This window comes from Haliotis cracherodii, unplaced genomic scaffold (assembly GCF_022045235.1).
Source record: "Haliotis cracherodii isolate W230 unplaced genomic scaffold, xgHalCrac1.p SCAF_1, whole genome shotgun sequence".
NCBI classification, from domain to species: domain Eukaryota; kingdom Metazoa; phylum Mollusca; class Gastropoda; order Lepetellida; family Haliotidae; genus Haliotis; species Haliotis cracherodii.
This window is the reverse complement of record NW_027266264.1, coordinates 50,891,259-50,916,359: the sequence shown is the minus strand read 5'-3', so window position 1 is coordinate 50,916,359 and position 25,101 is coordinate 50,891,259. Positions and strand designations below refer to the sequence as shown.

At 38.7% G+C, this 25,101-nt stretch overlaps 1 protein-coding gene across 1 annotated transcript in view; it reads right to left on the bottom strand.

Moving 5' to 3' along the window:
- The window catches only part of LOC139479059 (uncharacterized), a 103,889-nt gene that overhangs the window by 65,656 nt on the left and 13,132 nt on the right, over positions 1–25,101 (bottom strand). The window contains exons 8-25 of the mRNA XM_071261813.1: positions 23,793–24,472; positions 16,738–16,787; positions 13,208–13,431; positions 10,567–10,617; positions 9,615–10,300; positions 8,857–8,999; positions 8,042–8,139; positions 7,516–7,663; positions 7,091–7,326; positions 6,603–6,656; positions 5,355–6,040; positions 4,597–4,739; positions 3,782–3,879; positions 3,252–3,399; positions 2,827–3,062; positions 2,339–2,392; positions 1,091–1,776; positions 333–475 (exon numbers count right to left, since the gene is read on the bottom strand). Of these exons, the coding sequence (XP_071117914.1) occupies positions 333–475; positions 1,091–1,776; positions 2,339–2,392; positions 2,827–3,062; positions 3,252–3,399; positions 3,782–3,879; positions 4,597–4,739; positions 5,355–6,040; positions 6,603–6,656; positions 7,091–7,326; positions 7,516–7,663; positions 8,042–8,139; positions 8,857–8,999; positions 9,615–10,300; positions 10,567–10,617; positions 13,208–13,431; positions 16,738–16,787; positions 23,793–24,472 (4,564 nt within the window). The remainder of the gene's footprint in view (positions 1–332; positions 476–1,090; positions 1,777–2,338; positions 2,393–2,826; positions 3,063–3,251; positions 3,400–3,781; positions 3,880–4,596; positions 4,740–5,354; positions 6,041–6,602; positions 6,657–7,090; positions 7,327–7,515; positions 7,664–8,041; positions 8,140–8,856; positions 9,000–9,614; positions 10,301–10,566; positions 10,618–13,207; positions 13,432–16,737; positions 16,788–23,792; positions 24,473–25,101) is intronic.

Sequence of the window (25,101 nt, the reverse complement as noted above, 5' to 3'; positions counted from 1 at the left end):
AGATGCAGACACTGAATAAGGGTTACTTAACGCTTCTTGCCATTAGTAGTTTGTCTTTCGTAAATCAGTGAGGTAGCCTTGTTTATGTATTGACACAATCACACACACTGCTAATGAGTGTCCAAAGAAAGAAGTGAAAAGAAGGACAGGAAGGCCATCTTTCTAAGACGTGATAAATGACACTGTACATGCTGGAGCTTCAACTTACGTTACCTCTCTATATCTTTCACATATAGTTTGTGTTTTCTTATTCAGGTGAAATAAGTAATCAACCAAAAGTGATGCATCTTCACATAGCTGTGTTTGACAAAGTTGTGTACAAAGAACAATACCTGATTGTAGTGGGAAGGCCCACGTTGGGGTTGTAGCTGGCACTGGCATTAAGGACAAGGGGGAGATTTCTATCATGGGCCAGATGTGTGACGCTGGGGGACATCACGACAACAAGGGGCTCATTAACAAACTGCAGAAAACCCTGGAATGAAGAAAATTCAAAGCAATTACGCCATCAATATTCAACTTACATTAGGAAGCAATCAAACAGAAAGCCATCAACATTCAACTTATATCATGAAAGAAACAGGAAGCCATCAACATTCAACTCACATCAGGAAGCTAACAGACAGGAATTAAGCCAGGAACATTCAACTTACATTGCAAAGCAAACAGGATGCCATCAACATTCAACTTACATTAGGAAGCTAACAGACAGGATGCCATCAACATTCAACTTACATTAGGAAGCTAACAGACAGGAAGCCATCATCATTCAACTTACATTAGGAAGCTAACAGACAGGAAGCCATCAACATTCAAGTTACATTACAAAGCAAATAAGCAGGGAGTCATCAGCATTCAATGACATTCACATGACAAGCTACTTTCCAATGTTGAGAAAAAGTTTGGCAACATTTGAACATTATGGTCTGGTACTTTGCTTCTGATGTTCAATCACATTAACAGGTTCATCAGGTCTAGCTTATTTGAAAGAATTACTAGCAGCCATGTAAAAACAATCATGGCTATCTTAACAGTCCTCCATACAGAATATACAAAGAAACATGCATTTTGTGACAAGAAAACTACTCACATACAGAGTTCTGCTGCCCACAGAGGAATGGGAGTCATGATTTTCATAGCTCACGCCTACTCTGTAATAACCCTGAGGTAAAGCCCCTGCAGGGATGTAAAGAATCTCACTGTTCCCAATGCCAGCAGGCAAGGTGACAGATTCAAAATCTTCCTCCCTATAACACATGCTGGTATCCTCCTCTTTGTAAGACACCACTGTCCAGTGGTAGTTCTGGAAGGTCAACACACAGGACTCTGTTCCGTACAGAATTAAGTACAAATCACTGCTTCTAAAGTACACTGGGGCAGCTTGAATACTTCTGGATGCTCCATTCACAAAGATGTCATTAGTACACTGTCCCACATCAATCTTCTCATACACTACATCCAGTGATGTTAGGGACTGGCTGGGTGTGGGGCTAGCTGTTGATGCATTGATGATGAAGTTGCCAGCCCTTCCCAAATGTGTCCCAAACAAGGCATATGTCAGTCCCTCTGTGGATGAAGACAGCAGAAAGGTAGAAAGAGGGTAGCTACTTCTGACTGCTGGTGTAAGAGTCTGAAGGCTGGGGATGCAGGAGTCCTGTCCACCAATGTCCACCGACACTGAAGAGGAGGAATCATTGACCAGCAGCAGGAATGTTATGTAGCTGTCTACAGGGACTGAGGTGGTGTTGCTGTTGGACGTTATGTACACTTTGTCCTCTGGAATGAAAATATCATGCCAATATGGATGCTATGAGATCATAATCAATGTGGGAAAACATTTATTTCTTTAGTTTTGAGACATACGCCCACACATCCCCTAAAACTTACAGAGCTTTGCGAAAAGAACAAACAAATCATACAACCATTACATCAATGCTAATGAAACAGCAAAACAGAAGTTGTGGAACCCAACCAACACACAATGCAAGGACATGTTTCGAACCGGCGTGACCTTCCTTGTATTTCACAGGGATAGAAATTAGCACTATCTGGCGAGTCTGGACCAGTTTGCTAATGTTAAAGGTATCCTAAGGGATACATCTTCAATTCCTGCCTGTCTGGGAAAGTGAATGTTGTTTTGTGATGTGTTCAGCATTATTCCAGGCAGTCTTGGTCAGGTAAACAAGTGGTTGATAGCATCAACAATTAACTCAGGGGATGGTGATACCCTACCAACAAGGTTATACTGTAACCCCTCCATATCAAGTCAGCTCTGGGGACCTACCCTGCCCTGGTACCCCACTGGGTACATGCCAAGATGGCACTGATCGACACCTACCCCTGACTGGCATCATGTGGAAAGCAGACCCCTCAGATGAAGCATTGGTTAGGGCTGAAATAAAAGTTTCATTAATAGATAATTAACAAACATGTGTCACAGTTTCTCTGATAAACAGGATAAATACACTGATAAAGTTTCATATATTTAGTCAACGAGAGTTTGGTTTAACACAGCCTTACATATTATTTCACTTATTTTGGGGTTATGAGAGCAGGGAGGAAAGCCTGAAGTGATCCAGGCCTAACATATATTCCACTTTTGTAGAACTCAAGGTTACAGGATCAGGGAGAATCTGGGATTCAAACTCGTGATCCTAGCTTTCTGGCATGCCAAAGTGAGGCAGGGAATTGCAGCACCTTAGCTTAGGAGTCACATGTGTCCCTTAGTCAGCATGAACATGTTTGACATGAAGCTTTACACATCTCTTGTGAGACTACATTGAATAATATGTTGCCTGTTCCAACATCAACAGATACTGTTTTCACCTGTGACGCTGATGTTGTAGAGCTCAAATGGGTTGAAGAAGTGTCCAGGTAAAGTCAGTGTTGTTTTGTCGCTGTTCAACACAGCATGACCCTCCCACATCTGAGGAGGCAGCACCCCGACTTGGCCTTTGTGTATGTCCCATGTGTAGCTGACACTGCCCAGTCCGTCACAGTCAGTGCAGGTTACTGTCAGGGTCACAGGCTCTGTAGAATCGTCTCCACACCCTGATGTACAGCTGAAGTGGAAATGAATATATTTTCCAACAAATCTGCAGACAACCCACCAGAAATAGTAGACCTATTAAATGTTTACAGTGCTAAAGCTTATTTTGTTGTATTAGTCAATCTCAGCTTAACATGAAACATGGTACGTTTGTGCATGCCATTATTCAATGACAACCCATTAGTGGCACATCTGTACTTACTTGATCTCCAGTTGCATGCTGACAACACCGCTGACCGCCACCAGGACAGTGTGGTTGCTGCCGGTCACATCGTCCGAGTCTAAGGCCACAGTGAAGGAGTAGTTCTGACCTGCAGTCAAATATCGTCCATTCATCCCCAGTACTGATTCTGAACAGAAAGCAAACAGGATGTATTACAAATGTGTATTAATATTTATTTCACGCCTCACACCTTTTGGGCATGATTGTTAATATACTCTGAGAAAAGCTGTTTTCTTTTTTAATCAAATAATGTTATAATTTCAATATTTCCTAAATTGAAATCTTGAACAAAACTACACCTCCTTATGGCTGGGAAAATCTGCAAACAATGTAGTTTATCATGCCATCTTAGGTTCCAGATCTGAAGAGGAGAATTTTCAGAGCCTTTCTGGAAGACAACAAGTTTATAAGTGATGTGACTTTGAAAATTGGGTAATTTATCCTGAAAAAAATACTACTAAATATTTAAACTTGTCACCAAAGTATAAACAATGTTTATCACATCTTACCTGTGAGAGGAATTATTTGAGTGTCATTTCCGACAGCAGGCCACATCTTAGGCACACAGTCACATGGCTGACCGTCCATTTGGCAATGCCAGGAATACCTGAAGTAAAACAGTCGCAGATCAAGCCATCACTGAAATATCTTTGGCATACCCAATTAGTATATAAACATACTGTTTTCAATGTAGAGCTAGGTTACCTGTAGATTTAACAGCACTAAATGGAATTTGGAATCAAAAGCGCAGTGTGAGGTTTCAAATGTTAAATTTAGTGCGGTCGATCAGAATTTATGGAATAACTGACAACAGCCATACAAAATACAAAATAAACATAACTGAAATATCTTAAGCATACAGAATTAATTTCATACAGATTTAAATTCAGATTAATATGTAAAGGGAGTTCAAAGGAATTCTACCAAAAGTAAAAATGTCTCTTCAAAATATCAGATGTGAAAGTAAACATCAGAATAATAATTTCACCACAAGATGCAGACACTGAATAAGGGTTACTTAACGCTTCTTGCCATTAGTAGTTTGTCTTTCGTAAATCAGTGAGGTAGCCTTGTTTATGTATTGACACAATCACACACACTGCTAATGAGTGTCCAAAGAAAGAAGTGAAAAGAAGGACAGGAAGGCCATCTTTCTAAGACGTGATAAATGACACTGTACATGCTGGAGCTTCAACTTACGTTACCTCTCTATATCTTTCACATATAGTTTGTGTTTTCTTATTCAGGTGAAATAAGTAATCAACCAAAAGTGATGCATCTTCACATAGCTGTGTTTGACAAAGTTGTGTACAAAGAACAATACCTGATTGTAGTGGGAAGGCCCACGTTGGGGTTGTAGCTGGCACTGGCATTAAGGACAAGGGGGAGATTTCTATCATGGGCCAGATGTGTGACGCTGGGGGACATCACGACAACAAGGGGCTCATTAACAAACTGCAGAAAACCCTGGAATGAAGAAAATTCAAAGCAATTACGCCATCAATATTCAACTTACATTAGGAAGCAATCAAACAGAAAGCCATCAACATTCAACTTATATCATGAAAGAAACAGGAAGCCATCAACATTCAACTCACATCAGGAAGCTAACAGACAGGAATTAAGCCAGGAACATTCAACTTACATTGCAAAGCAAACAGGATGCCATCAACATTCAACTTACATTAGGAAGCTAACAGACAGGATGCCATCAACATTCAACTTACATTAGGAAGCTAACAGACAGGAAGCCATCATCATTCAACTTACATTAGGAAGCTAACAGACAGGAAGCCATCAACATTCAAGTTACATTACAAAGCAAATAAGCAGGGAGTCATCAGCATTCAATGACATTCACATGACAAGCTACTTTCCAATGTTGAGAAAAAGTTTGGCAACATTTGAACATTATGGTCTGGTACTTTGCTTCTGATGTTCAATCACATTAACAGGTTCATCAGGTCTAGCTTATTTGAAAGAATTACTAGCAGCCATGTAAAAACAATCATGGCTATCTTAACAGTCCTCCATACAGAATATACAAAGAAACATGCATTTTGTGACAAGAAAACTACTCACATACAGAGTTCTGCTGCCCACAGAGGAATGGGAGTCATGATTTTCATAGCTCACGCCTACTCTGTAATAACCCTGAGGTAAAGCCCCTGCAGGGATGTAAAGAATCTCACTGTTCCCAATGCCAGCAGGCAAGGTGACAGATTCAAAATCTTCCTCCCTATAACACATGCTGGTATCCTCCTCTTTGTAAGACACCACTGTCCAGTGGTAGTTCTGGAAGGTCAACACACAGGACTCTGTTCCGTACAGAATTAAGTACAAATCACTGCTTCTAAAGTACACTGGGGCAGCTTGAATACTTCTGGATGCTCCATTCACAAAGATGTCATTAGTACACTGTCCCACATCAATCTTCTCATACACTACATCCAGTGATGTTAGGGACTGGCTGGGTGTGGGGCTAGCTGTTGATGCATTGATGATGAAGTTGCCAGCCCTTCCCAAATGTGTCCCAAACAAGGCATATGTCAGTCCCTCTGTGGATGAAGACAGCAGAAAGGTAGAAAGAGGGTAGCTACTTCTGACTGCTGGTGTAAGAGTCTGAAGGCTGGGGATGCAGGAGTCCTGTCCACCAATGTCCACCGACACTGAAGAGGAGGAATCATTGACCAGCAGCAGGAATGTTATGTAGCTGTCTACAGGGACTGAGGTGGTGTTGCTGTTGGACGTTATGTACACTTTGTCCTCTGGAATGAAAATATCATGCCAATATGGATGCTATGAGATCATAATCAATGTGGGAAAACATTTATTTCTTTAGTTTTGAGACATACGCCCACACATCCCCTAAAACTTACAGAGCTTTGCGAAAAGAACAAACAAATCATACAACCATTACATCAATGCTAATGAAACAGCAAAACAGAAGTTGTGGAACCCAACCAACACACAATGCAAGGACATGTTTCGAACCGGCGTGACCTTCCTTGTATTTCACAGGGATAGAAATTAGCACTATCTGGCGAGTCTGGACCAGTTTGCTAATGTTAAAGGTATCCTAAGGGATACATCTTCAATTCCTGCCTGTCTGGGAAAGTGAATGTTGTTTTGTGATGTGTTCAGCATTATTCCAGGCAGTCTTGGTCAGGTAAACAAGTGGTTGATAGCATCAACAATTAACTCAGGGGATGGTGATACCCTACCAACAAGGTTATACTGTAACCCCTCCATATCAAGTCAGCTCTGGGGACCTACCCTGCCCTGGTACCCCACTGGGTACATGCCAAGATGGCACTGATCGACACCTACCCCTGACTGGCATCATGTGGAAAGCAGACCCCTCAGATGAAGCATTGGTTAGGGCTGAAATAAAAGTTTCATTAATAGATAATTAACAAACATGTGTCACAGTTTCTCTGATAAACAGGATAAATACACTGATAAAGTTTCATATATTTAGTCAACGAGAGTTTGGTTTAACACAGCCTTACATATTATTTCACTTATTTTGGGGTTATGAGAGCAGGGAGGAAAGCCTGAAGTGATCCAGGCCTAACATATATTCCACTTTTGTAGAACTCAAGGTTACAGGATCAGGGAGAATCTGGGATTCAAACTCGTGATCCTAGCTTTCTGGCATGCCAAAGTGAGGCAGGGAATTGCAGCACCTTAGCTTAGGAGTCACATGTGTCCCTTAGTCAGCATGAACATGTTTGACATGAAGCTTTACACATCTCTTGTGAGACTACATTGAATAATATGTTGCCTGTTCCAACATCAACAGATACTGTTTTCACCTGTGACGCTGATGTTGTAGAGCTCAAATGGGTTGAAGAAGTGTCCAGGTAAAGTCAGTGTTGTTTTGTCGCTGTTCAACACAGCATGACCCTCCCACATCTGAGGAGGCAGCACCCCGACTTGGCCTTTGTGTATGTCCCATGTGTAGCTGACACTGCCCAGTCCGTCACAGTCAGTGCAGGTTACTGTCAGGGTCACAGGCTCTGTAGAATCGTCTCCACACCCTGATGTACAGCTGAAGTGGAAATGAATATATTTTCCAACAAATCTGCAGACAACCCACCAGAAATAGTAGACCTATTAAATGTTTACAGTGCTAAAGCTTATTTTGTTGTATTAGTCAATCTCAGCTTAACATGAAACATGGTACGTTTGTGCATGCCATTATTCAATGACAACCCATTAGTGGCACATCTGTACTTACTTGATCTCCAGTTGCATGCTGACAACACCGCTGACCGCCACCAGGACAGTGTGGTTGCTGCCGGTCACATCGTCCGAGTCTAAGGCCACAGTGAAGGAGTAGTTCTGACCTGCAGTCAAATATCGTCCATTCATCCCCAGTACTGATTCTGAACAGAAAGCAAACAGGATGTATTACAAATGTGTATTAATATTTATTTCACGCCTCACACCTTTTGGGCATGATTGTTAATATACTCTGAGAAAAGCTGTTTTCTTTTTTAATCAAATAATGTTATAATTTCAATATTTCCTAAATTGAAATCTTGAACAAAACTACACCTCCTTATGGCTGGGAAAATCTGCAAACAATGTAGTTTATCATGCCATCTTAGGTTCCAGATCTGAAGAGGAGAATTTTCAGAGCCTTTCTGGAAGACAACAAGTTTATAAGTGATGTGACTTTGAAAATTGGGTAATTTATCCTGAAAAACTACTAAATATTTAAACTTGTCACCAAAGTATAAACAATGTTTATCACATCTTACCTGTGAGAGGAATTATTTGAGTGTCATTTCCGACAGCAGGCCACATCTTAGGCACACAGTCACATGGCTGACCGTCCATTTGGCAATGCCAGGAATACCTGAAGTAAAACAGTCGCAGATCAAGCCATCACTGAAATATCTTTGGCATACCCAATTAGTATATAAACATACTGTTTTCAATGTAGAGCTAGGTTACCTGTAGATTTAACAGCACTAAATGGAATTTGGAATCAAAAGCGCAGTGTGAGGTTTCAAATGTTAAATTTAGTGCGGTCGATCAGAATTTATGGAATAACTGACAACAGCCATACAAAATACAAAATAAACATAACTGAAATATCTTAAGCATACAGAATTAATTTCATACAGATTTAAATTCAGATTAATATGTAAAGGGAGTTCAAAGGAATTCTACCAAAAGTAAAAATGTCTCTTCAAAATATCAGATGTGAAAGTAAACATCAGAATAATAATTTCACCACAAGATGCAGACACTGAATAAGGGTTACTTAACGCTTCTTGCCATTAGTAGTTTGTCTTTCGTAAATCAGTGAGGTAGCCTTGTTTATGTATTGACACAATCACACACACTGCTAATGAGTGTCCAAAGAAAGAAGTGAAAAGAAGGACAGGAAGGCCATCTTTCTAAGACGTGATAAATGACACTGTACATGCTGGAGCTTCAACTTACGTTACCTCTCTATATCTTTCACATATAGTTTGTGTTTTCTTATTCAGGTGAAATAAGTAATCAACCAAAAGTGATGCATCTTCACATAGCTGTGTTTGACAAAGTTGTGTACAAAGAACAATACCTGATTGTAGTGGGAAGGCCCACGTTGGGGTTGTAGCTGGCACTGGCATTAAGGACAAGGGGGAGATTTCTATCATGGGCCAGATGTGTGACGCTGGGGGACATCACGACAACAAGGGGCTCATTAACAAACTGCAGAAAACCCTGGAATGAAGAAAATTCAAAGCAATTACGCCATCAATATTCAACTTACATTAGGAAGCAATCAAACAGAAAGCCATCAACATTCAACTTATATCATGAAAGAAACAGGAAGCCATCAACATTCAACTCACATCAGGAAGCTAACAGACAGGAATTAAGCCAGGAACATTCAACTTACATTGCAAAGCAAACAGGATGCCATCAACATTCAACTTACATTAGGAAGCTAACAGACAGGATGCCATCAACATTCAACTTACATTAGGAAGCTAACAGACAGGAAGCCATCATCATTCAACTTACATTAGGAAGCTAACAGACAGGAAGCCATCAACATTCAAGTTACATTACAAAGCAAATAAGCAGGGAGTCATCAGCATTCAATGACATTCACATGACAAGCTACTTTCCAATGTTGAGAAAAAGTTTGGCAACATTTGAACATTATGGTCTGGTACTTTGCTTCTGATGTTCAATCACATTAACAGGTTCATCAGGTCTAGCTTATTTGAAAGAATTACTAGCAGCCATGTAAAAACAATCATGGCTATCTTAACAGTCCTCCATACAGAATATACAAAGAAACATGCATTTTGTGACAAGAAAACTACTCACATACAGAGTTCTGCTGCCCACAGAGGAATGGGAGTCATGATTTTCATAGCTCACGCCTACTCTGTAATAACCCTGAGGTAAAGCCCCTGCAGGGATGTAAAGAATCTCACTGTTCCCAATGCCAGCAGGCAAGGTGACAGATTCAAAATCTTCCTCCCTATAACACATGCTGGTATCCTCCTCTTTGTAAGACACCACTGTCCAGTGGTAGTTCTGGAAGGTCAACACACAGGACTCTGTTCCGTACAGAATTAAGTACAAATCACTGCTTCTAAAGTACACTGGGGCAGCTTGAATACTTCTGGATGCTCCATTCACAAAGATGTCATTAGTACACTGTCCCACATCAATCTTCTCATACACTACATCCAGTGATGTTAGGGACTGGCTGGGTGTGGGGCTAGCTGTTGATGCATTGATGATGAAGTTGCCAGCCCTTCCCAAATGTGTCCCAAACAAGGCATATGTCAGTCCCTCTGTGGATGAAGACAGCAGAAAGGTAGAAAGAGGGTAGCTACTTCTGACTGCTGGTGTAAGAGTCTGAAGGCTGGGGATGCAGGAGTCCTGTCCACCAATGTCCACCGACACTGAAGAGGAGGAATCATTGACCAGCAGCAGGAATGTTATGTAGCTGTCTACAGGGACTGAGGTGGTGTTGCTGTTGGACGTTATGTACACTTTGTTGTCTGGAATGAAATTTAAAAAAGCCAATTTAAATATATTAAGTAAATATATTAAGGTTTGCTTAAAACATAAATAAAAGAAAGCCTATAGATTGCAATTTAAATTAACTTAAATTTTAACTTGCATATTGCATACTGAATTATTTTCAGCAGATTTTAGTCTTTGTATACAGAATAGAATAAGCTGATCTTTTTCTAAGACATTTTACTATCCCTTGGCTTCAGGCTACAGTTGCTGTTACAGACATGTAAGATACAAAACTTCATACCATTTGATGAAATGAAGCAAACTGCTTCCATAGTAAACCACGAAGTTGAACCTGCAACAGGATTGATTACTAAATATAGTTCAAATTGGTTAAAATATTACATCAACACCAAGGAATATTATTTCTCTGCCGAAACAGATTCCATTGGGCCTAAAATGCAAAATAATAGTGAAAATTATATTGATGGATCACCGAAAATCAGGAACAGGAACAGATGCTGTTTGACAATGATACCAGGTGTTTGAGGAAGGGTAAGCAAGCCACGCCCTACACCGCCACTCACACAATTTCAACAAAAAGAAAAGGTTTGTTGCCTGATGCTGCACAGTACTCTTGCCATGCAACACTGGCCTATAAACTGTTATCATGGTGTAACTATCAGCATCACAAGTCAGATGCAGCCGACCTCGCCATCACAGCCTTATTAGACAAACGGAAGTTTCGATGAAAAATGTTGACTATTTTTTAGTTCTGCTCTGGAGACGACACCAACCTCCGTTTCAGCTAAACGGAAAAATATTAAATTTTGAAAATTCCTAAATAGCAAAAGGCACCACTGCAGCCCTTGGTTAATACATGACGAGGTTTCGATGAAAGTCTTTCATGGTTTTCAAGATGTGCTCTGGAAACAAAATGCACCCCCTAATGAGACTAAGTACAAATTGTTTCCATGGAAATCGAAAAAAATAAAAATGCCAAAAATCCATAAATAGCAAAAGCCACCACTTCAGGAGATCTGTTTGATATATCTGCAAATTATTTAAAAACAATTTTTTAGCAGTCTTCGAGTTGTGCTCCGGAAACAAAATGACTACAGATGGACAGACGAGGTGACAACTATATCGGGGTCAAAATAAACTAAAGATGTCTTAGAACGACCCAAGACAATCATAAGACAATCATCAATATAACATTATTTAAAGAGAAGGCATCACATATTGATTGAATATTCTACTGCAAGATTTAGTATGATAAAAGTCTACTGGATTTACTGTCAATGATACAAGAAGTGTACTTGAGGCAGAACCAACCTTTCCCATTGGTGTATAGAGGTAGTATTCTTAGAATTATTAACAATGATAACTATTGTTCTGTTAACATAGGAATATGTAGATATATAATATATCTAATTATTCATACTTACAGTGCCATGCAGTATCGTTAGCACTTCAGGATGCACTGATAATAATGATTAATGACATGACATGCTTCTAAGCATCCTTGACTATTTTCTTTCACAGGAAAAGTGCCTTTGACCAATAACATCACAATAAATGAATTACTTTCATACCTGCAAGCCTTAGACTTTTATTGCTTTTAGTTTGTTACAGATCCAACGATGTGCTGTACAATACTATGCGGTACAGAGAGAATAAATGTGTGGTATCTTTCAATTTAATATCAGTTTAAAAGAATAACTTCCATTGTCCAAGTTATAAAGGGCCCCATATATCCCATGTCAGAATTCCCACCACCAAACTGAATTTATTTTGGAAAATTCCATAAATCCTTTGTAAACCTACTTAAAAAAAGATGTCGTGTCAGATTTTTTTATATACCCCTGTCGAATTGATTTTTTTTGGTGTGTGTGTGTCGGGGAAATCCGTAAACCTACTAATGAAAACAAAAGGCCTACCAAACACCAACCTCACATTATTCCGATTCACGTCAGATAAAGATATCTGCTACGTATGTTACCTTCTTTCTTTACTTGATGCAACACGCCATCTATATTTCAAGTTTCATTTGAATCACTTCCCTCAACAGTTACTTTACACAGATCATTTGAACATCATAGTTTAAATATTGGAAAAATAAAATTTTTGCAGTACAGTTTTTTTCATTTTTGATGAAAATCTAATTTATACCTTAAGACTACACTTGTTTAATTTAATGTTTAACAGATTTATTCCAGGTTTCCCACACACTGTAAAAATGAAAATAAAAATAAATGTCAATGATTTATTTATTTATATGAAAGTCATTCTACTTTTGTGGAGTTACAACTGCAGGTTGAATCACTGATAGTGATATGGACATAGAATTAATATATAACACTGTTTATTGTAGAAGAGGGATATTACTAGAGGGAGACATAATAAAAAAACATATTTTTATGTTTAATTTATTTCTTAGACCGGCTGCTTTTCAGTAGGGGTGGTGGGCCTGTGAAACAAAAGTAGAAAAATGTTGGGCCTTACAAGAGAGGCCACATGATAAGTACATGACTTCTGTCTCTTTGTAAAAGGTTCCAAAACTTATCCAGATAAATATTTTCATGTTTTCCTAAACAAGCAATTGTCTTAACTGTTGATGTAGGTTGCCTTGGTCGTGAGTAATTTTGGACGTCCGCCCATTGAGACTTGTGCGTGAGAATGAAAAAAAATGAAAAAATGAAGTAAGATTTTAATTGAGTACACCTTTGATCTCGTTGGAGTAGGTTCACATGCTTCTCTGGGGTGACATTGATGTTATTTCTATTACATTTTGATGAAATCATCTTTTTTCACATTGATATGATTTCTTTGTCTATATCAAAAATGCTGCTATTCTTTAGATACGATCCAGCAGTTCTTTCATCTTTCAGAAATTTGTCAAGTTTTATCTAGATATGATCCAACCTTTACATAGTAAAGCCAACCTGAGACAATGATTCTGTAGTTTTCAAAAGGGTTGAAGAAGTCAGCAGGAAGAGTCAGTGTTGAGTTGTTGCTGAAGAACATAGCACGATTCTCCCACACCTGCTGAGGGAGCAGTCCATAGCCTATTTTGTGAATGTTCCAACTGTAGCTGCCCTGACAGTGTGGGCATGATGCCGTCAGGGACACGGACTCGGTGCAGCCCCCAGGACACTCATGGGTACAGCTGGAACAGGGAGCTTCTTTATATATATAAGACCACAGCCCCATAAATAGGCATAATAAATCACAAGGAGCCAACTAAATTTCAAAAACATATAGAGAATCTCACCCGAGTGTCTTTTGATATCAAATATAACAACACGAGTTGATAAAAGTGGGAAAACTCTGAGGCTTGCCGAGGATTTTTTTCCACTGTTATCAACGAGTGTTGATATATTTGATATCAAAAGACACTCGGGTGAGATTCTCTATGTGATGTCATTTGATTGTGACGTCATGGTAACCAATGACGTCACAATGGTCTGCAAAGCATTGTGATGCATATTCTTTGCAGTGATATCTACAGAATAGATATCGCTTGATCTCACCCAAGCGATATCTCTTGTGGGAGCCAGTTTTGAATGATAATATAGTATTCTAATGCTGTGTGTAATTACCTAATGTGGCATTTTCATCTTTACTCATCTTTACTTACCGATCAAATGCAGGCATCAACTATCCATAAACTCCACAGCAGTGAATAATGCACAAAAGTCTAATTCTCTCATTTTGTAACTGACACATATCGCTGTTGTTAGCCTATTCGACATCTGACATATTCAGGGGAGCACTTGAACAGAAGAATATTAAAGTTACCTAAAAACAGTATTTAAACAGAATTGTTTACACAATGTCTATTCATTGGCGTTAAAATACCCAGAAGAGTGGATCCAAGGAAGCAAAATTTATTCATTATGCAAAGAAAAAAATGCAATACCCAATGTGAGTAAATGACACAAAAAATGAACTGAAAAACCAAGAGGCATTTACATGGACAAGATTTCGCCAGATTACTATACTTAATTGAAGCTTTATCATCACATTTCCAAAAGTTTTTACCGAGATATGAACTCACTCTGCTACCCAGAGTTCCATGCCACAGGCCAGCACGAAGCGACAATTAGTCACATCTCACAAAGTCCATTGAAGATATTGCATGTGTTTCATCAGTGTCATTTTTAAACATATGTCATAGAATGGTTAACTTTCAATGAGAAAAAATCCTTAAATGTGGTATACTATTTCCATTTCTGTCGTTGTTTACTGTGCCTATACGGCTCCATGTGCTGTCATCAAAGCCCAGCTGGAGCTAGTGATATGGCTTCTTTGATGCATAAAGATATATTGTCATGCACCTCACTGTCGTAGTTGTAGTAGCATATCTATATAATTATGCAAAACAATATGTAAAGTGCACTGAAAACCTTGCATTGGACCATTAATTCTGCTGTGATTTCAGAATAAGCACGTTTGTTTACAAACAAGAGAAAAGTCTGATCACGTGATGTAGCCTGTGGCACAGTTGTTATGAATGTCCCCACTGTGCCGGAGTGTGGTCTGAACAGACTGTACTGCCACAAGTGGTACGTTTAGTAGAAAGGTTTGCATAGTGATAAATGGGGTCCCATTTGGGCCAGTTGTCTGAGGCAGCACAATTTGATTGTGAGTTGTTATCATCATGGTGTTGAATCCCAGATTCACCCTGATGTATCAGCATGGTTATAGGCCTATTGTGGCTATCCTCAGGTGCCCGTGCAGACCTCGAGGAGACAGATAACTTCTGAGTCTCTCTGGTCTTTTACACTTGACCCCATTTCAGTCTGTCCACCTTGTAGTCTCTTGGCCCAGGGATGCTTCTCGGTCTGCTGTGAAACATGTTTGCTGCTTGATTAAGTCGATTCTCCAACATTGACTGCATGCCTGCCTGTTGCCTCTTCAAAAGCTGTTCCAAGATGCTGATGATGATCATCGGGGAAGCATTATTTTGAGGATGGAGACTCCAAGACATGTTAAAGACTCCATTGACGACTAGGAACTAGTGGACAGTGAAGTCAGGGCTTCAACTGTCTTCTTCGGCGCCACATTCCTCTTTGCTTTCTTCCATGATTCCGCCATCTTGATGAAAAGCCCCTGGGAGAGGAGCAGTGTGAGCACACAGCATTCTCAGAGCACTTCACATCTCTGCACTTCAAGCTAACTAAATTGCGGTTCCCATCAACCACAAGATGGATGCACTTCTTGCAGGTAGAGGACCATGACAGAGACTACATCCTGGTCCCACATCACATCCCCTAACTACTTATGTGAATAAAAATCTATAACTTCTCAACAGGAACTACTAGTGACGAGTAAACAACTGAAGATAAGTCAATTACAGTGTGATAACTACCAATAAGTGCTGGACAAAATATTTTGATGTTGTTGCTAACACACAGAAAAGAAATGAGGTTACCAGCCTTGTGCATGCACAAGAGACTTGGTCAGCAACATACTTTGACTTCTACAACTAATTATGGATTGTTGACAGTAGAGAGGACTTCTGTACCAAATATGAAGATTTTTTAGTGTGGAGACAGGCAAATTAAGGATTTATGGCAATGATGTACTGTATTCGACGTAATAAGCACCCTGATCTAATAAGCGCCCATGGCGATATTTTTTAATATATTGACTAGTGAACAATCCCAATTAGCACCCCTTCCGATTGATCAATGTACACAAGACTTATTTATTCGCGTATAATATGCGCTCGTGTGTTAGATGCGACCTTAAGTATGGGCAATTAAATTCTGGAAAATATATGTCGTGTATAATATGCACAGACATTTCTTTTGTATCATTTCAGACTGAGCATAAACCACGAAATTTATGATCTTTCAACTCTGTTCTTTGCTCACTAAAATCATTTTCTAATCAATGCTAATAAGAGCCCCTTATTTCTAATTTTGAGAGCACCCTGGGCGCTTATTACGTCGAATACGGTAATAGACGTTTTGTATTTCCCACATGTAACATCTTTGTGTCATAACTCCTATTTCCAGCGCGGGTAAAAACATTTGGAGCCGAAACAATATATTTATAATACATGCTAATTACACTTCTAGATATACATCTGTCAACACATTAACAACTAAAAACAAAAACATATTTCAGTCATAATTGCTGTTGTATAGCAGTGTTTGAAAATAAGGGGAAACTGTGGCTTATGATTTGACTGATAGGGGCCCGATAAATGACTATATTTTAACAACAGGGCCCCTTGACTTTAATAATAATGTTGAACAGGATAACACTTTTAGTTACAAGCAATTAAGTTGTGTACAGCATATGAACCATTTGAAAGCCAGGAAATAATAAACATGATAATGATAAAAATTATCACGGATTTGATCGTCATATTTAATATCAAACACTGATATATCTCAGATTTTTCATTATACTTTCCAATATATATTAGAAAAAGGGACTGCTTCCAGTCTAGGCATCCTACCTGATATACTCTTCACCATAATCATCATCCTCCGCTAACTCAATAAAGCCCTGAAATAAATCCAGTATACGTTAAATGGACGCCAAAAAGAAGGACAAGATGCACTCAGGAATATTCCAGCTTTGTGGACCAAACGAGTGATTGACCTAATAGTTGGTTGGTTGGTTTGTGAAACTCCACACTAGCAATATTCCAGCTATACAACGGCGGTCTGTAAATAATAGAGTCTGGACAAGACAATCCAGTGATTGATATCATGAGCGTCGATCCACACAATTGGGATCAATGACATGTTTCAAGCAAGTCAGCAAGCTTGACCAGTCGCCTGTTAGTCGCCTCTTAGGACAAGCATAGTCGCCTTTTAATGCAAGCATGGGTTGCCTAAGACCTGCTCTACCCCGGATCTTCACGGGTCGATTGACCAAATAAGTAACCTACCCAGCATGGTATTCAATCATTCAATCAATCAATCAATCAAGTTATTGTGCCTCACCATTTGATCCATCAATTTTTTTACCAGCACAGCAAGGTTACAATATTTTTTAATTTTCACTACTCTGCAAAAAGTATTTGTTACGTAACGGATAAAACACGACAAGGTCTTGTTCAGTATTGTAAAACCAGTCACTGGTACCGAGTTTGTAAAAGCAAAATCTGAGTTTTACTTGTCAGGGCTGTCCTACCCATGCAGGTAAGGAGTATTCCCACTTACGGTATCGATTTTAATAACCAATGAAATGCTCTCATAAAGTTCGGTGTCAATTGAGAGAATGACCAGTAGACATATAGTCCTGTTTTCGATCAGAGCTTTCAGCATCATATATGCCTTTATTATTATTCATGACACAATACAATTATCGTCGGATCACAGGTTTTCGGACATCTGATGATCACACGTTTTCTATCACGAACACTTACACTATGACGAGAGGTGTGGTGTCACACAGAAATTGTAAATACCCAGATGATGGCTTGTTTTTAAGATAAAGTTGTCCTATATAAGTGAATGAGAAGTTTTACGGGTAGCCGGGTAAGCTATGCCCCACTTTTTTAAAGGAATGATTTAACTTCAAAATTTTACTGCATATGCCATCTTTGTTTATTTGACTTATTGATTTTTGCCATTGACTTATTGTATTTCTTGGGTCCAAGTCTTTGATCTGTATACAGCCTTTTGTGTTAAAATCACTGCAGTGCCATGGGTTCTCATTATACAGTAATTGTCTGTATTCGGAACATGGTGTAATATCGAGGTGCCCCTCGACCCATAATAACTCTGCTTGATTGTGCCAACTGACATGACAGCAGGAAAGTCCATACAGTAACTTAGATGACTTCAGTGCATTTTGTGAACCGTGTACAGATGAAATTGGGTTACCTTAAGAATTTATCATTTAATACTCCCTTTCTTCAAAACCTCAGTTTCTATGTTTGCGCTGTAGCATGCCCTTCAGTGATGGGAATTTAGCGTGGTAGAAACGTATATTGCGGCACTGTAGCTCACCTGAATATGTGACATTCAAATAATTACTACCTCGCCCACATGGATTGTGGTCAACACAAACACAAAGACTGAGTGAGCCACTGAACATAAATATGTCATCACAAGGTGAATCATACATGCTGGATGGTTGGTTGGTTTGTTGTTTAACGCAGCACTCAGCAATATTCCAGCTATATGACGGCGGTCTGTAAATAATCGAGTCTGGACCAGACAATCCAGTGCTTAATATCATGAGCATCGATCCACGTAATTGGGATCGATGACATGCATCAACCAAGTCAGCGAACCTGACCTAATTTATATGAAGCATGACTGCAATCTAGTCGTCGGAACTGCTGGTACCTGAACCGACTGCCACTATTATAGGTTGGACTGTTGCAGGCTGTAGTCCATGTCGTGACCAATAACGTGGCTCTATCTTGTCAACCACTGTGGCCACACTACGCCTCCATGTTTCTACTGTTACCTGAAAAAGGGATTCCTTTACGAGTTGTTCAATGTCTCGTAATTTGAACTTTGTGTTTGATCGTCCAATGTCACCCTTGATGATGTCCCAACTCGATTGGATTCAGGTCGCAGTGATAAGGTGGCAGTCGTAAGACAGCGTGACCCTGACCCTTGATGTAACCGTCAACTTTATACATGGGATCAGGTATCATAGTTTTGATGATTTCATAGAGCTGTGGTTTCGTAGCTCGAGAAGGAAAGGTAATGTTCCTCCGTTGCAGCCAAGTAACCATGTCTCCTTTACGGTTATTAGAGGTTGGAGTCTTGCTTTCTGGATCCTGCACACTATGCTACGGTGCATTGTCCATGACAATGAGAGACTTGGTAGGCAAAGCAGGGACTAATTTATCTTTCACCCACTCCAGAAATACATTGCCATTAATTTCTGTGTGGTAGTCCCTGTTGTCTTTGGCCTGGGCTCTAAAGACGAGGTCACAGTCTGGGAGAAAACCCTGACTAGCAGAACCAGCATGGAGAACTATGAGTCTTTCACCCTTTCACCACTTTCTACCAGACTCCTTACAGTCACCACTGGGTACCCACTGACTGCTGGCTGTGTGTGACGCATTTACCCATGTCTCATCTAAGAAGACGGGCTCATATCCTTCTTCACGTTTCTGCTTGATGGTACAAAGGTAATGATTTCGGAGACGAACAATGTCAGACCGTTCCCACAACACAGCCCTATTTTCTCCAGTTATCTTTTTGTATTTGTACCCAAATGAATGCAATAGCTGCCATAGTTTGTACTTTGTAACACGCAAATCATGGTCAGTTTCAAGGTGTTTCTTCAAAATTCTTAGGGACAGGTACTTATTTTCTGAGTGCAGTTTAACAATTGCACTTCTGACTTTATCCCTCTGAAAACTGTCTAATTTATCAAACTTGCATGGTTTTGACATGTTCCCTACCTCCTCGGCCTGACTATTTGTATCTCGTCGACTAACAACATTTTTAAGTTTCTGAGGGGACATACCAAGAGCTTTTGAAGCTCGTTTCAAGAATTTATCAATTGCATCAAAAGGCTTTGCTCTTTCTGCTTCACTTCTAAAGAAATCATACACATTCAACATCAACTGTTTAACATCTGCTGAATAGCGCATGCAGTGTAGCAGGTGCAGACCATTTGGGCTACAATCACATGCAATCAACCAGCCACTGACCCTGACCACGTGATCTATTTAGTTGCCTCTTACAACAAGCATAGGTTGCTGGAGACCTATATTCTTACCTGACATCACCATGGGTTGTGGCAGAGACCATAAATCTAATTTATTGTCTCTGGTCATGGATAAAAGAAATAGCAAGGTTATTTATTTGACATAAAATGTAATTATGTACTTCTGTAAATATCTCCTCAGAAGTTCAAATGCATATATCAACTGAGAGATTGCACGGTCAGTTGGTCATCTTGGCCCAACCTTATGAAAGTATGTAATTTGTAACATGCTAAATATTTCCAAAACAGATGAATTACCGGTAATTGCAATGCAGTGTTCAAATTAAGAGGGTTCCAAGGTTCAAATTCAATTTAGCCCGGTTAAATCTACAGGTTCATAGAGTGTCTCCCTCTTGTCATTGTGGCAAATTGTCTTTATACGAGTACATACACAAATAATTTCACACCCCTGGATGCCACAGGGACATATATGTCCTTCCTCTATAACGCTCACTTTGAAGTCGAATAAAATTAAAAATTCATCACCCACACAAATACACTTCACAGTTTTGAATAAGGTGGCAAATTCCCTGTTCTGTGATATCATCCACTGGCATTTCAGGCCAACCAAAAGTACTGAAAATGACCTGAAAATTAGGTACATTGTAAATGTCGCAATGTTTTACACATTACTAAATTGCCACTCACAGCATAATTTACAGCATGTTTGGAAATCTAAATTTTGGATATTTCCTCGGAGAAATGAATTTCAAAAATAGCATATTAGTGATCACTGGTATCTGTCTTTTATCAAATCACCAATGATCATTCCAAAATGTCTCCGATAACCCTAGAATCGTTTTGAATGTTTTGGAACGAACGCCGAAGTGAACTTTCCGCCATATTGGATAGTGTTTACAAAATCATGTTTCAGGTCGCCGGTTATGAGACGCCTGTAACATCACGTACATTTCAAACTTAGCTGCCATACATACATCCTTGAATTCCTCATACATTTTAGTATCAAATGACCAATTGTCTTTGTCACCAATACAAAGTGGCTAAATGAAATCAAGCAAATAAGTTAGGTGTGAAAACGAACGGTGTGCTCGAATAAACGGCACTTTTTTTAAATGTAAACAATGCAAAATTCAGATTTTACACAGTGTAGTATTTTCTCCTATTTTGAGCTTTCCATTCAACTATTCGTTCAATAGATACATTGCCATGATTTGATCGTTTCAACAGAAATTGTCAAAGTTACGGTCCTGTGTGACGCCATGACTGACGCTAAATCCCGCACAACGACAATGGTATTTATCGCAATTCCTGACTATTTTCGTTGGTTTCAATGAAAATTATAACAACAAATTACAGTACATAGAGTGTCAGAATGTTTCTGATTACTCACATGTCACATTTATGTATATACGATCCCTGAATCAACGAAAGTCCCCTCGTAAAATCCTGCGTACTGATGACAGTGAACACGCAATTTTATAAAAGTCAATCACCGGTAGTGATATCATACGTCAACATTGTTGTACATATTTGGTAATTTCTTTAAGGTGAAGGTCCTTGAATGAGAGTGCACACAATCATTGTATCATGCTGTTTACAGTTTCAGTTATGATGTAGATTTTGCATATCTTTTATACATTTTTTCACACAATTATTTTCACTTTGGATTTTTGTCAATGTTCAAAATGGTATCATACGTATATATAGGCCACAACATGTATGAACGAACCTTTGATAATCTCCTTTTTGTTTGAACATAGTTTACATAAAAATTGATAGGTTTATAGTGTCGAATACTATATTTCTTTCCTTTGGACAGCATGTACATATTTCTTGTGATGTGTCATAGTCAATATCATAAGTTCATATAACAAATGTCCATGAATAGCCGTTTCATTTTATTTTATAACTAAAACTTAATATATTACTTTAACAATATGGATAATATTATTCATTAAAATATATGCACACATTGCTGAAAGAATTGTCTTGGTCTTGGAATTGTTTTTTATGTCGTTTGATACACAGAACAGTGATATCCAACAATTCACCAGGTGTGCGTTAGTCACAAACAATTTACGAATTATTCCTCTCGTTTTGCATTAAATAATCAATGGGTTCATTCTTTTTTCAATGTTATGATCACAGGATATTAAACTGTTTACTTTATTTCTCCAGGAATTGTAAAAAGTATAAAAACAAAACAAATATATGTCCAATATTGTATATTATTTTGGTTGTTTTGAAATATTCTTTTGGGTATTTCATTACGTAAATTTATGCCAAACAGGTGCGTGTCTTGTCCAATTAAGATACACAATAAACTATCTAATTGTTTACATATTCAAGACTTTATTTACTTAGTGAAAGCAGTCATTTTATGCTGTGTCTAAAAAGCGTCAAATTCTGTTTTACACATTGAGATTTTCCATACCATGAACGAAAATTAGGGGAGATATATATTAATCAAAATACCAGTGTTGTCTTTCTCTGAAGTTATCAAAGACATAAAACCAGCCTTGACGTCAAAAGGAATGGTGTTATATTTGGGGTATTTCATTACAGTTGATGATAAGGCTGGTGCTCCATTAATAATGGTGCAACATTGGTCAAATTACACTTACACAATCAGGAGAATGTTGGAATCTAAGGACTAAGTTATAGGTTAGATAGGGCCATCCATTTCTCTATTACCTCTTTTTTATGAAGAATGACTTCATCATTTCTTATGGGTTTTTTTTATAACTAAACCTATACAGTTTCAATATCGATATTTTTGTTGGAATAGTTTGGTTTCACCACGAAAATATATTGTCCTTACCCACAGCTAATTCTCACCAAGTGACCTGAGTTACAATAAACTAGTACTAAGCATAGCAGAGTTATGCCCCCTTTTCTTTGTACGCGTGTAACCTCTCTGTCGCGTTTTGAGGTCATAGAGAAAAATCAGTTTCCGTCATTTACGGCATGCAATTTTTGGTATTGAATGTATGTCGTTAAACATACGCATATAACTCCATTTGATATGTAGTTATGTCGTTCAGATATTAGGCAGTATTTTGTTCGCTCAGTTTCCATAAAGCTTCTAAATAAATAAATCGTGGCGCAGTACTTTTATCGGTGTACGATAAAAAGCGGAGAAATATACCGTTTTTCAACGCAAAATATATTCTCAGACAACACTTAGACGTGTCTTTTTTTAAAAACGGTTTAATATTTGCAGTTATATTAACACCATCAAATAGAAAACTTAATATTCTCCACCTCTGCGTAATTTTATAGCCAGAAGTAGATCCAGTGCCGTGTGAGCGCAATTCTCGCACAACCTTCAGTTTTCCAATCTTCGGAAAATGTGTGTCAGAAAAAAACTCGGCATCCAGAGGGTTAAACCAAAAGAAAATAACACACACCCTTAACAAATTTAATTACCCATAAGTCCCAAAGTCTAAAATCATCATCGACAAAGACTAGCCACTTCAGGTGGCAAGGTGTTAAATTTGTTTCATGGCATTCTCCAACTTCGGGGTTGTTTTTGTTGTTGTTGTTGTTGCAATTCTGACATGATATATACCTGTGTCTGGACTTTAAAACTGTGATAATGGACCTTGTTCTTGTAATCTGTGACTAAGAGATATATGGAGGTATGACAAATGCCTGTTTTGATGGCAAAGTTGTCTTGTTACTGTATTGCAAGATTCTGGGAAATAGGTTTCTTTCTTTTATTTATTTATTCGGCTTGGCAGTGATTATATTAAACATAATTTTGGGGTGGCTTTTTTCCTTCCATCTCCTCAGTATTTGGGGATGGCAGATCCATAAACTAACTTAAACAAACAGGGCTAGAAAATGAAGACACATACTTACACAAACAGTCCTTGTGCCAAGTAAGACTGAGTTATTATGCTTATCCAAAGCCAGACAAAGCTTGTAATGGCCATCAGATAAATGTCCAGATGGAATAAACAGCACTTGATTATGTGTAGTGTTCAAAAGTAGAGCTTCAAAGTCCTTCTCGGAAGTGCATTTACTCACGCTGCCAGCCGTGTAACGTTGAAGAGACCATGAATAGCTTTCAGTAAGAGAAGGACATGCATCGCCCCCGATGGTTTTGAAGTACAAGTCGTCTGAGAGGCCCCATATTTCAGCATTCTGAATAGACGTTGAAGCATTGATCATCTCGGTATTATTAGTGCACATACCAACTTCCATCTTCTCATACACTACTGAAACAGAGACTTCAGAGGAACTGGATGGGAAGGCGGTTGTTGTCGCAGAGATGATGAAGTTGCCATCAGTATGAAACTGAGTGTCGAAAACTGCATATTTTAACCCCTTTGTGTAATTTGACAGTAAAAACATGGAGAGTGGGTATGTCCTTCTCGTCGTATTTGAAACGGTGGCGAAGTCGGGTGTGCAGCTGTCGTATTCTCCAATGCTGACGACTATGTCTGGGTCGGAACTGTTCAGCAGCACTAAGAAAGTCACACGGCTGTCAACTGAGGCGGAGGTTGTATTGATGCTGGAGGTGATGTATAATGTGTGTTCTGAAATAGATACATGTAACGTATATCAACTCATGTCTATAGTCAGTATGTTTTGAAAGAAAGATCAGCATCTAAGATTAATGAATGACCTTTTTAAAACCTTAAAGACATGAGATTGGCACTTAAGCTTACAAAGGATCAAATCTTTATTATTATGGTATACATACAGAGAATCAACATGAGTTGATAAATGTTTAAACTCCAAGGCTTGCCTAGGATTTTTAAACTTTTATCAACGAGTGGTTGATCATATATTTGATATTAAAAGACAAGAGGTTGAGATTCTATTTATCATGCAAAATCATTCATCCAAGTTTTCATGTTTGTAAAAAGTAATAACCAGTGTTTAAAAGGTACAGTTGACCAGTTTCAGTAACAGTTAGATTAGTGATATCATTTTATTGTGATATCATAGTAACAAATAACATTGCAATGGTCTATACAGATTTTTGTATCAAGTTTATTTGTTGTTGTCTAAAGCCATATGCAACAATATTCCAGCTATATGACGGTGGCCTGTAAATAATCAAGTCTGGACAAGATCATTCAGTGATCAATATTGTGAACAACGATCCACGTTCTAGAGTCTGAAAACTGATCCATTAAGTTGCGACTTACAAGCATAGGTT